At 42.0% G+C, this 14,597-nt stretch overlaps 1 protein-coding gene across 1 annotated transcript in view; it reads left to right on the forward strand.

Annotated features, from left to right (window-relative positions):
* The window catches only part of ELK3 (ETS transcription factor ELK3), a gene marked incomplete at its 3' end in the record, with an annotated part of 69,945 nt that extends 57,610 nt beyond the window's left edge, over window positions 1-12,335 (forward strand). Inside the window, exons 4-5 of the mRNA XM_079714246.1 lie at window positions 6,491-6,613; window positions 12,237-12,335. Coding sequence (XP_079570372.1) covers window positions 6,491-6,613; window positions 12,237-12,335 — 222 coding nt within the window. The remainder of the gene's footprint in view (window positions 1-6,490; window positions 6,614-12,236) is intronic.
* Window positions 12,336-14,597: the final 2,262 nt, after the last annotated feature.

Raw genomic sequence — 14,597 nt, forward strand, 5'->3', positions numbered from 1 at the left:
AGAACTTGTATTTATTCCAAGAATGATTTATATTTTATTGATTCATTTATTCCAAGGATAATTCCCAGTTAGTTTCAGCTAGAAGCGTGGCAGGAGGAAGGGTAGGATTAAGCATGTCTTGGCCTGCTTAGGGTCATGTGGTTACAGTGCCCTCCAAGGACCTTATTAAACCACATACCTCGTGTAGGCCCAAATTCAGATTAGAAATTTCAGGCTGCAGCGTGATGGGCATGAAGAAGCGTCGGCATTCTGCCACTCCCCCAACATCATAACCGCCACTCCCATCAAGAATACTTGTGGCACATCTGCTGGCACCCATACAAGATGCAGTTGAGATGAGTCTCCTGAGTCTTTGAGAAACGATTACAAAGGTAGACAGACACGAGGATCCCCCCGAGGCAGCCCCAGCGTGGACTGTGAGGAACTGAGAAAATGAGAATACAAAAGCCAGCTGGCACCAAGGAGTGAGGTAGTTGGAGCTCAGCCACCGAGGTCACATCGGGCTGTTGCTAGAAAAACAGGAATGTTATCTCTGATGGCATGAGCTACAGAAATTGAGATGGGGGTGGGGGGAGGAGCCAGGACGTGAAACCCTCCTGGTTTCCAGCCAGGCACCGTGGAAGCCCACATGGTGCCAGCTGGAACTTCTGATTCTCTGTATCTTCTGCATCTGGGTGTCACCTGTCCCTCCCTCCTTCCATTTGCCTCTTCTCTTTAGTCTCTCCCTCCTCCTGTCTTACCGATGTAAAGTTAGCTCAGAATCAGAGGTTGGCTCATTGCACGTCCCTCCATGTAGGCCAAGACCTCTGTTCATCTCACACGTGATGTCTAAGATGTTGAACTCAGATATGCACGGGCACCAGGGCGTGAACTCACATCAGAGTCTGAGCATGCATGCCCCGGGCTGTTTTATTAGTAGCAGCTTTGGGTTAACACTGAGTAGAGACAGCTTGCTGAGGACTGAACTGCTGAAACCTCCCTCCTGCATTTACTGATGGATGTGACGGCCTTGAGCCCAGATCGTAAGGTGGGAATTGGGCGTAAAACGGATGCGTGTGGTGTGGAGTCATTGGGTAGACTGCCTCCTGGCGCAGCTCTGGAGTCGTTTCCATCTTACTGTCTCTTTCGCCATGATCCCAAAAGGAAGTAAGTTTGTTTGTTTTTTCCCTTCGTCCCACTCCGTAACACTGCCGTAGCTCGGCCTGCAGCTTTCTCCAGGCCCTACAGAAGAAGGGTGTCCTTTCAGGAGCTCTGTTCAGTGGAGGATGTCACTGGTAGACTTTGGGGTGACTTGACACTCCAGCTGAAGGTTCTTGCTTCTCCCAGCTCTGGATTGCCTAAGATGAACGAAGTGTGACCGTCGCCCTCCCTCTTTCCACCCTGGGGCCTGTCTTTTCTGTAGATCCTTTGTGGATCTGCCGACTTCTCCCCAGTCCTACCCTTCTTCTGTTTGTCCCCCTCTTACCGTGGCTGCCCTGGACCAATAGGGAACTCTCCTGTTGGTCCTCTTTTCCTTCAGGTCAGCGCATTCAGTGCTACGCAAACTTCTGTGCGACTCTGCTTCCTTTTGGAAGTTCTTAAAACCATGTTTTTATTTGAATTCAGACAACTCTAGGAGTTTCCAGAGGTTCACTGTCACCTTTTGAGGATTTTTTTAACCACAAAGTGGCACTGTCATGGATTCTGTTGGCATCCATGGGAGATTAAGATTAGAGATGTTTGTTGCTACAACCTGTCCAGCCATCGGCTAGGCACCTGGAGATACGGAGGTGAGCAAGACAGACGCAGTTCCTGTTCTCATGAGCTTACAAGCTTGCTGTCCAGTAGGTAAAGAATAAGGGCAATATGTAACGTGCGGTGGTGTGAAATTATAGAGGGCCCTGGGAACTCGCTGAGGAATTTAGACTTGTTTTGATGGGAAATTAATAGCTGCTGAAGGTGTAAGTCAAGGGAAACAAAAATCCCTGTTAGAATCTATCAACAAGTAGTTATTTAGCATTATCTGCAAATCACAGGAAGGACACCAAAAGTACAAGTGCCTATTTTTATGACCTTAGGACCTAGCCATGACAAGGCATACACACGCACAAGATGGCACACGGCAAGAGCCAGATACACAGTGCAGAGAAGTACCTTAGGAACAGAACGGGGAAAGAACATGTAGTTCAATTCAACAAACCCAGATTGAGCACCTATCATGTCACGGGCTTTGATTGGAGCTGGGGGTGCAAACGTGAATTAGATAGTCCCTGCTAGTTGGGAGGGAACTCGTAACTTAAGTTGGTTAATATAGTATCCCGGACACAGTACAAATGGAATTCTTAGGTATAAGAGGAATACTAAGGAAGAAGGTATTAACTTTCTTGGGGATGGGGAAGGGTGTTGAAAACGTGTTCGTGGAAGGGGTGATCACACTTGGGCAGGGTGTTAAAGGATCAGCGGCAATTTATCTGGCACGTGGGGTGAAGAGGGCATTGTAGGCAGAGGAACACCTTGAGCCAGAGCATAAAGATGTGCAATGGGGCTTCCTTGGTGGCACAGTGGTTGAGAGTCCACCTGCCGATGCAGGGGACATGGGTTCGTGCCCCGGTCCGGGAGGATCCCACATGCCACGTAGCGGCTGGGCCCGTGAGCCATGGCCACCGAGCCTGCGCGTCCGGAGCCTGTGCTCCGCGATGGGAGAGGCCACAACAGTGAGAGGCCCGCGTACCGCAAAAAAAAAAAATAAAAAAAAATGTGCAATAGCCTTGTGCATTAGGGCAGAACAGTAGTTCAGCAAGAGGGGAGGATACATTCCAAAGGTAAAGGAAGTGGTGGAAGATGGAGCCTGAGTGACACAGTGAGAATTGTGTTTTAGAAACCATCCTGATGACGTGGATAAGGGAGGGGAGAGGCTGGAAGCAGTTAGGAATATGACTGTAAAATTCCAGGTGAAAGACAACGAGGACCTAAGGCTGTGACAGTGGCATGAGGCGAAAGGTGATGGCTCTGAGGGACACAGGGACTGCCACCAACAGGACTTGGTGATGGGTGTGGAGGTGCCAGGGGAGAGCCAGAAGTTGAGTATGAGTTTCACGGAAGGAAAGAAGCTCATGGGGGAAAGGTTACAGGTCCGGTTTGGGCTGTGCTGAGTTTGAGGAGCCTGAAGGACATTCAGGAGGAAACACCCAGCTCAGTTGGGGCTAAGGAGAGAGTCTGGGGATGGTCAAGTGGTGGTTGGTTAATAACTGCAGAAGCAGATACGGTCGCTTGTGGAACGGCTCTAGCCCAGGGGACCATGGGCTGAGTGGTCAGGACAGTTCTGGAGTGAGTGCTAAAGCACTAGTAGGTTGGAATTGTGTGGTGCTCAGGACACTTCAACCAAAGCTGGTGGGGGGCTTTCACAGGAAACTAGGCGATGGGGGAACCTAGAATCGTGGCCAGGGAGGTCGTACTCGTTTTTTCCCTGAAACTAAACACAGCGTCTTAAGGGGAGTGATTCAAGTGGCAGTGATCAGAACAGACTGGAAGGGAGAGACCAGAGGCAGCTGGGCTGCTTTAGATGGCAGTTGCTGAGTGCCACCTAAGTTGATAGGGGCTTGGACGCAGCAAGACTGCAAAGGAGGGGGTAAACAGGAGAGTCAGTTCCAGGAAGTGTCCACAGGCCGTGCCCAGAGGGTGTGGCAGGGTGTGAGGGGAAGGCATTTTGCACCTCAGTGACTGGATGCAGGGCCGTAGACCGGGCTGTGAGTACAGGGTAGTGTCTTGTTTTACCATTGTTTCTCTGGCGCTTGATACGTACTATGTACTCGGTCAGTATTTGTCGAGTGGCTAGATAAATGGTGCTCCTGTTGATAGAAATGGATGCGTCATAAACACTGGATTTGGAAAGAAGGTGGTGAGTTTGCGCTGTCTGGTTGAGGGGAAGTCAGGCATCTCCTTTGAGGAGGTGGAGGGCATTTTGATGGTCAGAGGGCATGATCCAGGAGGAGGGCACTCAGGAGGGGTGTGTCTGGACAGTGTTCACTCACCAGGTTTAGCTCAGATATGAGGGCTTTCTAGAAGGCTCAGTATTAAGTGTAAGAAGAACTGAGTGGGGAGGATGAAACGAGGTCCTGAGAGGAGGGTCTTTCCCCTTGAAAATGAACACCCATTGCCTTTGGGCCCTAGGGCATCCCCTTCCCTGGCAGGTGCCAGGATCAGTCCCTCTCTGCCATTCAGAAGAGCTCATTTGCTAAGACATTCTTCAGTGAAGGAAGAGGAAGCGTGCGTTTTGCCGGTGGCTTCCTTGTTTAGCGTCTACCTTGGGCTCAGCTTACCCTCCATGACTCAAGGTGCTTGTGGAGAGAGGCTGTGAAAGCTCACATGATACCAGAGATAACCCAGGCCAGGCTTTATAGGAATTTTCCCTAAAAGAGCAACGAACCAGTTTTTTTCGCTACGGCCACAGATCTTCAGGCAGAACAGGGATGGGAGGGAGAGGAGTGAATGTAGTCATTTTACAGTATTTATTTGCATGTATTATAGAAGACATTTCGAATGTATTTAACATGAGAAACAGAAGGCTACTGTATTCTGAGTATATCCTGTATCCCTTAGAAACAAATTCTCAAATTCAGACATGGGTATGAATTTTAGACTATGAAAACATATTCTACACCTCATATGTTGCTCAGAGGATTAAAAAGAAATGGATATGTATTTATGGCCATGGATGAGAGAAAGGTAGCTAGCTATGTTTTGTAGTTTAGCAGATTCACTGTCTCTTTAGAGCTGTGAGACTTTCATTGGTAGGTAAACTAGGAGGCCCTGAACACATTGGTTAGTAAATGTTAATGTGGCATACTGTGGTTGGGACCTGGCTTCAGAGTAACATGCAAATACTAGTTCTCAGATCACCTGAGCTGTGGACTTGACCCTACCATGACTGAGAGGAACCTTAAAGCACCAGCTGACTAGGTTGGTTTGTTTCAGAACATTAAGTACTTTTCCATATACAGTTGAGGATTTCTCCCATGAATAGGTGAAATACAGTTCATCAAGTATACTTTGAATTAATTACTAATGATAACAGTCCTGAACACTTATTGAGCATTTGCTCCAGGCACATATTAAGAGCTTTACATAGATTATTTATTCTTCCTAACAATCCTGTAATGTAAAAAACGTAGGCATTTTTCTCCCTGTCTTGCAGATTAGGAAACTGAGGCATAGAAAGGTTACCTAGCTAGTAAGTAGTGGTTCTGAGATCGGAACCCTGGCAGAGCCCATGTGGAACTGCTAAGCCTGAACCGTTAGGCCAGATGGCCTGGCAAGTTTGTGAAATTGCCTTGAATTAGAACAAATGGGAAGCTTATCCAAAACAAGTATTTATCCTAGTGACCTCATAGGTCATTCAATATGTAGGAAATGCTGTAGAACCAAAGACTCAAATAATTTGAGTCTGATCAGCAGCTTGATTGAGAACCTTTGGATGTTTGTCTCCTTTCCACTGAACAGAGCAGACCTTTCATTTAAGCTAAATGTTCTGGATAATTAACGAAGCTGCTAGGGCCAATTCTAGGAAAAAAGAACACTTCAGCATCTAGCACGATGCAATCTGAAATGCTGGCGCCCTTACTGTCGTTCTTCCTACACAGAGCACCTTACTGACATCACAAAACCACCGAGGGGCCCCTCCTAGTCAGCAAAGGTACAAAACCACCCTGGCCAGGGCGCTTGGCTCCGCTGAGAATAAAAGCCATGCAGACTTGCCAGCTGGGGCGGTAAGTGTTGTTTCTTCTGCATTCTGGCTGGCTTGCAGGCCAGGACTCCTGCTGCGTGTATGCAAGCAAATGCAATCCTTGGCACTCTCCCAGGAAACCCAGAGTTCTGGCTTTATACCCAATCTGACAAGAAAGGATTCCGCGCCCCCCCCTCCAAACCATTGCCAGGGAGATGAATTCTCATGAACCCCATATCCGGAGTGAAATCTGGAAAACCCAGTTCAGAGCTTTTGATGAAGCTGCTACAGGGTATTTTAGCAGCAGATCCTGAAGTATTAAAGGGCTGTTGATAGGGAAAGTGAAGCTTGGGAGGCCCTTTAAAAAATGTGTGTGTGTGTAGCCAAAGGAATGGATGTCCACTGTAGAAAAATAAGAAAATATAGATAAGAAAAAGTAAAGCCCTTTTATGGGATCCCACTTACTTGTACAATAAATCTTGTTTAATGCGTGAGGAGGAGCAAATTGAAGAGCACCTGGACAGAAGTTGCTAGGAACTTGACTTTTCTACTAGAATGCTTAAGGAACGTAACGTTTCCATGCTTTCTTCCTTTATAAAACTGCTCATACAGTTAGCATTGAAGGAAATTAAGCTGCACAGCCCTGCAGAAATAACAAAGTTGTCAGATTTTCCTAAAATGGTGACGCTTGTTTCTTGGTTTGTGGCTAATGCCCCTGGCCACACTACTGACCACAGCTGGAGTCAGGTGATACCTGTATCAAACACTGTGTGTGTGCTTCTTTCCCAGACACCAAATGGATTGCTTCTGACCCCGAGCCCACTGCTGTCCAGCATACATTTCTGGAGCAGCCTTAGTCCAGTTGCTCCACTGAGTCCTGCCCGGCTGCAAGGGCCAAACACGCTGTTCCAGGTGAGCGTTTGGAAACGAACTTTTAAATGTGGAATTTCTAAGGGATGTTTCCCCAGTAAATCCTGCAAGGTAATATTTTCACTAAATATAGGGCAGAACTCACTGTTTCAGTTTCCAAAAGGAATTCATGTTCACGTGGCTGCAAAAGGCTGTCTTCAGGGGCATGTATTTTCACTGAGGTGGAGTTCTCATGTCAGATACCCATAAATAGAACAGTTAGTTCTTGAAGTGTTTTGGATATTTTCACTGACTATGAAAACTGGAAACTTATTAAGGAAAAAAATTGTTTTAACTGTATTTTATAAAATCTCATAAAAGACTTTAAAATACTAATCTATTAGTCAATGTAGTGACATCACAAAGTAAATTGAAAAATAGTGAACAGCTTCTCCAAACTGTAATGGAAAAGTTACCTGCATAATTCTATGAATCAGAATCAAGTTCTTGATCCAAAAAAAAAAAAAGCTTCCAGGTCATTTGGTTAAAAATGAATTAAGCCTCTGCTGTTTTATCTTGTAAAACTCCCTGTACTAGGTAAGCACATTCATTAGTCATTCCCACACTAGAATCCTGCAGTAGCATCGCTTGCTATTGTGTGGAAATCAGTATTTCCTCTTGGAGACCCAAAGATTACTCACTGACCAAGATGTTACTGTTTGAATATGTGAATGTAGTATAGAAGGGATCCTAGGCATAGGAATGAAGCAAAACTGGATAAAGTACAAACCCCCTCTTGACCCGATTCTAGCCTGGTCTGTCTCATTCACCCTGCACCCCACGTCTGCCCCGCCCCCCAACATGGCTTACCCCAAGTTAGTTGTAGTTCTTTTGCTCTCGTTGCATCTGGCACTTGCCACTTCGTATTCAGCTGGCAATCTCCCCACTAAACTGTGGGCCCTCAAGAGGCCATCTTGTTTACTGTGGTGTGCGCCTGGCATCTAGCACATTTCTTGGTACACAGAATGATGTTCAGTAAGTATCACTGGCCGACTAAGGAATGGATGCCTCAGAATTCATCAAGAGATGTCTAAGAAAGTTACGTGTTAAAAAAATCAGGCCTCCAGTGCTTTTCTGAGTTGTTCATTTTGCTTGTCAAGTTTAATATCTACCTCTGTGCCATGGGCTGTACATGCTGGTATTCAGGGTCTCACTGGGAGAAGGGTGGAGCTAAAGAGGTTTTGATTACTATCTTGCTTCTCTGGTTTCCTAATAGGGTTGAGGTAGGGTGTCATGATGTGACTATATCCCTGGAGTAATCAGGTTTCTCTTCCTGGCCCTTCTCATCACAAGAAATTGAGGATATGACGGTCATGCACAGCCAATGTGGTGATTCTTAGCCATTTTAACTCAGGCAAGGAAACAAAAACTAGAAATAGCCAAAACCAGTGAGCAAGTGCAGTACTAGGCAAGTTTTAGATTAGTAATCTTTTGGTGGGGGAACTAACAGACCTTATTTCCTAGAAGTCTCCAGATGGGAGCAACAGAGAGTTCCCGAGTAGAGCAGAAAGGAGTTAGTTGTATGGTGCATCCATACAGCCAGCTCCCTGGCGGTAGGGACTGTAATACTACTCTAATCCTAGAACCTAACGCAGGGCCTCTCTAGGCTTCCCTAGATACTTGTGAATAATGAACGGACTCTTCCTTCCCTCCTCACTGGGAATTCTGCCACCTGACTGGTGCAGGGCTTGGTGACCTCCGAAGGAAGCCATGGAGAACTACTGGTTGGGAGGTCTTTGAGATCTCTTGCCTTAGACACTAAACCTTTTCCAGCCCGTTACTCCCAACAGGAACAGTGGTTTGTGTCCATAGTGATTCTACACATGAGTAGGGTATCAGAAGCTCTGGGAATTGGGAGATAGGCATATCCCTCCTCTTCAGTCACTACTGTAGACCAGTGGTTCTCAAAGTTAATGTGCAACAGCATCAGCTGGAGGGTGTGTTAAAATGCAGTTTGCTGAGCCCCACCCCCAGTTTCTGATTCAGAAGGTCTAGGATGGGGCCTGATAAAAACATTCTTTCAAGTTCCTAGTGATGCTGCTGCTCCAGGAACCACACTTTGAGAACCACTGAGGACCAGCGGTTCCTAATTGACATTTAGAATTCTGCAGAAGAAATGCTGCATTTAAAGGCTACCTGCTCAGAATTTTGATTTCACAAACTGGACCTGTCCTCTCTCCTGGAACCATGCAAAACAATTCCTGAAAAGGAAAGTGCAACCAGGTTTGGATGGCTGACAGGTCGCGTGGCCTTGGGCCCTAAGGAAAAACAATTTTGTACCTTTTAAAGTATTATTACTCTTCCTATGATAAGGGCATTGAGCTGGTGAAAGCTGAAATTAATTAGCAGTTTTGAAAATGGTAAAACAACATGGTAAGAAGAAGAATTTGATTTTTAATAATTAGACATGTCAAATGATGGGATTCAAAATTCAGATTAGTATCAACAGTATCCCTTTTTAAACTAATGAAAGTAAGTTTCTTTAAAAATAGCAAGCCTCTATCACATATGCTATGTGAATGTGTTAGAGGAGGAAACAAATTAGACTTGGCCTATAGTAAGTTTTAAATGATGCTGGCAGATTTCCTGCTATGATGACTAGAAACGATCAGAATCCTTAGGCTAACAGTTGACAGAGCTGAGGGGTTTTGGCACAGAAGGTCCCCTGATATTACTATAGTAAGTGAGAGCAGATACTGAAAATTTTAAGGGAAGGAGAGTGAAGATATTATATTACCCTTTCTAGAAGAGGTATGCTTTGGAATCTAGACACGTTTTAGTGAAGAGAGAGATGCCAAAGACATTGTGCTAAATCTAAATATACAACCTTGATTTATAAATAGAGATGGGTTACAGTTGGACCATTTAGCATTTTAAGCTTGTCTTTAGGATGTCTGTTCCACTTTTGAAACAGATTTTGATCAGATTTGGAATACACCTAGTCGGTACAGCTATATCTTGAAACAAGGTAATTTTCAATTGAGGCTGTTTTCTGTAATTTTTAATTCAACAAATCTAACCCAGCAAATATTTGCAATGCTCTGAGGCAGGGACTGTGGGGATATACAATATGTGAATAATAGATGTGTAAACAAAGTGCTACAGGAGCCCAATAGGAGTAGCTCTTTCCAGCTGGGGGCTGGACAGAGTGTCACCTGAGCTAGGAAGAAGGACCAGGATTCTGGCAAAGTATATTCTAAATGAATAGATCTGCATCATTTGGATATGAACGTACATAGTCTGTTCTGGAAGGAACTGGGTGATAGGAGACTGGTTGGAAAGGCAGCTGTGGGATTTGAATAGTATCCCAAGGAGTTGTTAAGTGATAACCAGGGAAGGCTTTTTAAGCTGGAAATAGCATAACATCTCTATTTTAGAAAGATAGCGCTGATATCACAGTGTGGAGAAAGGACAGAAGAGAAAGCGTAAGGGGCAGGAAAACATGAGGAAATTTATACTATTCCAAATTCTGAGGGAAGAATCATCTTTTAGATAAGAACAGTGAAAACAGGAATATATTTAGAAGACATTCCAGAGGTAAAATTGAGAGGATGACTTAGTTGAGTGTAAGAAGTAGGTAGTGAAAATTAGGAAGAGGCAAGGATTATACTAAGTGATTAGAAGACTGGGAATGCTACTGATAACAATAGTTACCATTTTTTTGAGGGCTGCTGTATACCAGACATTGTTCTAAGCACACTTTTTCATGGCTTCTTATTTAATAGTCCCAATAGTTCTATTTGAAAAGATAACCAATTTCACGAGAAAAAGAAAAGATAACTAAGGCCCAGAGATGTTGCTCAACTTACCCAAGATTGCATGTTAATAAGTGGCAGAGCCCTGATTCATGTTCAGGGCCGAGCTCCTTACCACCCCTCCTCTTGACTTAAGAGTGAGTGGGGAAGAGGCATTGGTGGGGATATCTAACTGACATCAGGAAATGTTTGTTGAGTCCAGTATAGGAGAAAGGAAGGCTGAGGACAAAAGTTGGGGAATGCTGTAATTTAAGAAAAGGGACTGTGTGTGGATGATTTGGGGGGTGGGGCAATAAAGAGGAGTATGAAATATGTCAGAAAAGCCAGGCTAACCAAGAGAAACTATGACAACTGAGTATACAGAAATAGCACAGGACAGAAATCAGTAAAAAAACCAAAAGCTGATTCTTTTGAAAACACCAATAAGATGGACAAAAACTGAGAGAAGATGTAAATAAACTCAAAGAATGAAAATTCAAAATCTGCTCTTCTTCCAATGTTCACTCTTAATCAATGGGAACAGTGGTTAGGAGCACGCCTTAAATAAAAAGAGTATAAGCTAAATGCAAATAGATTTGATAACCCAGCTGAAATGGATAAAATTCTATGTAACATTAAAATTCCAAGTGTCAGGAAAGAAACAAAAACCTTGAATAAACTGAAATAGTAATTAAAGAGCACCATCCCCCAACCCGACAAAAATAAGTTGGGCAGTTTGGTACAGAAAGCACAGTATCCTTCAGAGTTTAAACTTGGCTTTACTGCTTCTAAGCTATGACCTTTAGCCAATCAGAACTTAACTGAAATCTGTTTTCTCATCCATAAAATGGGGATAACTGAACTTTTATAGGCTCTAGATATCAAATGAAATGACAACCACTGATAAACTGTAAGGGACTAGACACATAACAGTTACTGAAATAGTCTGAAAACCGCAAAAATATATTTACTTGTTCTACAAATATTGTACTTCTAACACATGCCTGGCTCTGTAGTTTGATACTTAACTGATGAAGTGAAGTTTAACATTTAGCTTATCTAGACTAAATAGGAATTAAACTAGAAGACAGCCCAGGAGAGGAGCATTGTGACACATATCATCCTGGACAATGAAAACCTAGTTTCCACCAGTTTTAAAAGGAGGTCTTTAATTATTTCATTAAAATTAAATGGGAGTATAGCTGCTGTATTTTAGACCTGAAAGGTATCAAATCATATACCTTTGTCCTATTTATCATCCTAGTTACCAACAAGACAGAAATTAACTTTAGTCTTTAAGTTTGGGCACTTATGGGTGATCTCTCTACTCAGTTTGATATTGTTTATCATTTTAATTAGAAAGAATACTTAAAAGATTTAGAAAATAAGAATATCTTTAAAGATAAGAACCTTCCTCATTTTTAACAGTTACCAAGAAGCATCATTGTAGTACTCCGGAAAACTGATAGCCAATTTCAAAATACAGTATGAGAAGTTACTGATTTACATGCAAGGAATCAGTTTCCTGGTTTTCAAAATTAATTTTTCTTAGTATTTAAAGCAAATTATCATTCTGAGTAGATTGGAATCTTTTAGAAATAGTATTAGAACATACTATAGCAACATATAAAGTACATATTTTTTTCTACTAGCCTAGGCACATGAAATAATTAGGGACATTTTCTAAGCCTTAGCCTGTTTGCTGTATGTAACCTTGATTTCATTGTCATCTCCCAATCACACATTCTGTAAAATAATGGGCAACTGACCTCTATCAATCACAGGGGTGATGAGAGAACTGAGCCACTATGGTCTGTCTAGGAGTGTAAAGAACTCAGGTCTTCCCGATGGATTTGCAATAACTATTTTAAAAAATCTTTTGTCCACTACAGTTCCCTACACTGCTTAATGGCCACATGCCAGTGCCAATCCCCAGTCTGGACAGAGCTGCTTCTCCAGTACTGCTTTCTTCGAACTCTCAGAAATCCTGATGACATCTGGCCACAATTAAAGACTCATTAACTGATGAAACAAATTTGTCCCCATGGGCTAGTTTACCTGTGTCGTGAGAAGGACGTTGTGAAACCCGTCTGTTAATTTGGTTTGCACTTTTCATAACATGGATGGTCTAGATTTATGTTAGCATTTTAAAAACTTTTTTATATTCAAGTATATATGAAAATCTGTTTTGCATTAAGTGAATTTTAATGTTTTTGTTTTTATATCTTCTTAGCTCTTAAGTGTTGAACACTGTTGACAGTGAAGAACTTTTCTTAATGGTTTTCAATGTAACTAATAAGGATGTGAAGCTTTTTTCCTCTTTAATTCTGCATATGCTGAACTGTGCTTATATACACTATAACCAGCTGTGCCTTCCTTTGCATTTAGTTTAATGTAAATGATTTATATATTTTTTAGTATTAAGAGAAATTGTTTGAAAGACAAAAATTAGTATCAAACAGCTCTCTAGTAGAATTTCATTATTTTTCACAAGTAGGCAATATGAAAGCATTCATATTACTTCTTTTTTGCTTTCAACTGTATGAGAATTGCCTTAGAACCTCTTTTGAACTGAAATTCAGTGAATATAATGTCCAAGTAATGTTTTTATAAGAAAAAACTAAGCCATATTTAGACAATAAACTTTCATAAAAGAAAATATTCTAAAGTGCATTTTTTGAGAAATGAACGTTGAAAGGCTAGCTTCCTGTTTACAATCTTTTAGACTCCTTCCAAACAAAAACCTGAGATGGAAAAGCTATATAAAGTTCACTCTATCCATGCCCCTGGAATATTTCCTAGTTTAGCACATTCTTGTTTAAAAAAATTAACCTGGTTCTCCCAGTTTTCCATAGAGAATCATACCTCTCTGACGCATTTACTGTATCGTTATGTTAGGGTTTCTCTAAACCCCAGAAACTATAATTAACATTTAAAAATCCTATGCTTTGGAAGAGGTTCACAGACTGGTGATGAATACAAATAACAAAGAAACAATTTTGTAGAAACAATTTTTTTGTAACACCAGGTGTCTTCATGTGTATAGGTATACCCTTGCTTGTGGAAATTGAGAGGTGTAGGATACACTGCTTTATGTATTACTGTTTTTGGTGAGAATGAAGGAAAACTGATAAAGGAAATATAAAATTCTTCAGGAACCTCATCATTGTGGAACTGAACTGATTATATAACAATTTGGAATACTCAGCAGTAAATTCTTCTGTGCAGTGTAGTTTAGAGCAGTGATAATAGAAACATTTTCTGTTCCTTCAAAAAATCAGCAGGCACTAGTCTACAGTGCCATTCTGTATATGAAGTAGTAAAGTTCTAATGTAAGATAAAAGAACTGGAAAGTGCCCAGTGCTTTCAATTCAATATTAAATTAATTATCATCCTTAACTCTAACAGAAACCAATTTGAAATGTGGCTAAATAATTCGATCCAAATGAGGCATTAAATGGCAGGGATTATGAGAAAGGGTAAAAAATAAACGTTGCCAAAACAAATATTCTTGAATTTTCAGGAAATCTAAAATTTTGTTTTGACACTTACAAAGCTTGAGATTTTCAAGTGGAATTGAGCATCTCTGTGTTTGGGGATGTATGCCCTTATCTGGGGGGGAAAAATCCAAACACTCCAATATGCATCTTTGAATAGAAAATAATGGGCCTGGTTCCAAAATCTCCAAATAGACACCACTATCACTCCCTTATAGGCTAAGGATAATTCTGTACATTTAAAATAAAAGAGCTGGTCCAGGGGACTGGTATTCACCAAACATAAAATGTTAGAAGAGGCCTTTGAGAATGCATCCAACCACCATTTCCAGGTTAAGGACACTGCACAGGAGAAGTGGGAGTTGCCTAAGGCTACATAGTTCATTAAAGGTAGAACAATGATTGGTGCTCAGTCCAGTTCTAGTTCCCCATGCCTAGCTATAGGTAACTACTGGTCCAAAACTGTACGTTAGGTAGAAAAAAACAAAAAAAGAGCATTAAAAAAAACCCGTTTTGTCAGATAAGAGCACACCTCAAATTCAAGATTCTTACAAACTAAGTCAATGTGCAAAAACCTCAACCAAAAATATTATTTTAAATGTAAATGTTGAATGTAAATCTGATTCTTGTACTCCCTCCCTCCAAATACTATGATTAACATACACTCTAGCTCCACTTATTAGAAATGGAAAAATACAATAATTTTTGATGGATCAAAAAACTCACTATAACACGAACAGAGAACTGGAGGTATTG

Source organism: Hyperoodon ampullatus (assembly GCF_949752795.1).
Source record: "Hyperoodon ampullatus genome assembly, chromosome: 11".
Taxonomy (NCBI): domain Eukaryota; kingdom Metazoa; phylum Chordata; class Mammalia; order Artiodactyla; family Ziphiidae; genus Hyperoodon; species Hyperoodon ampullatus.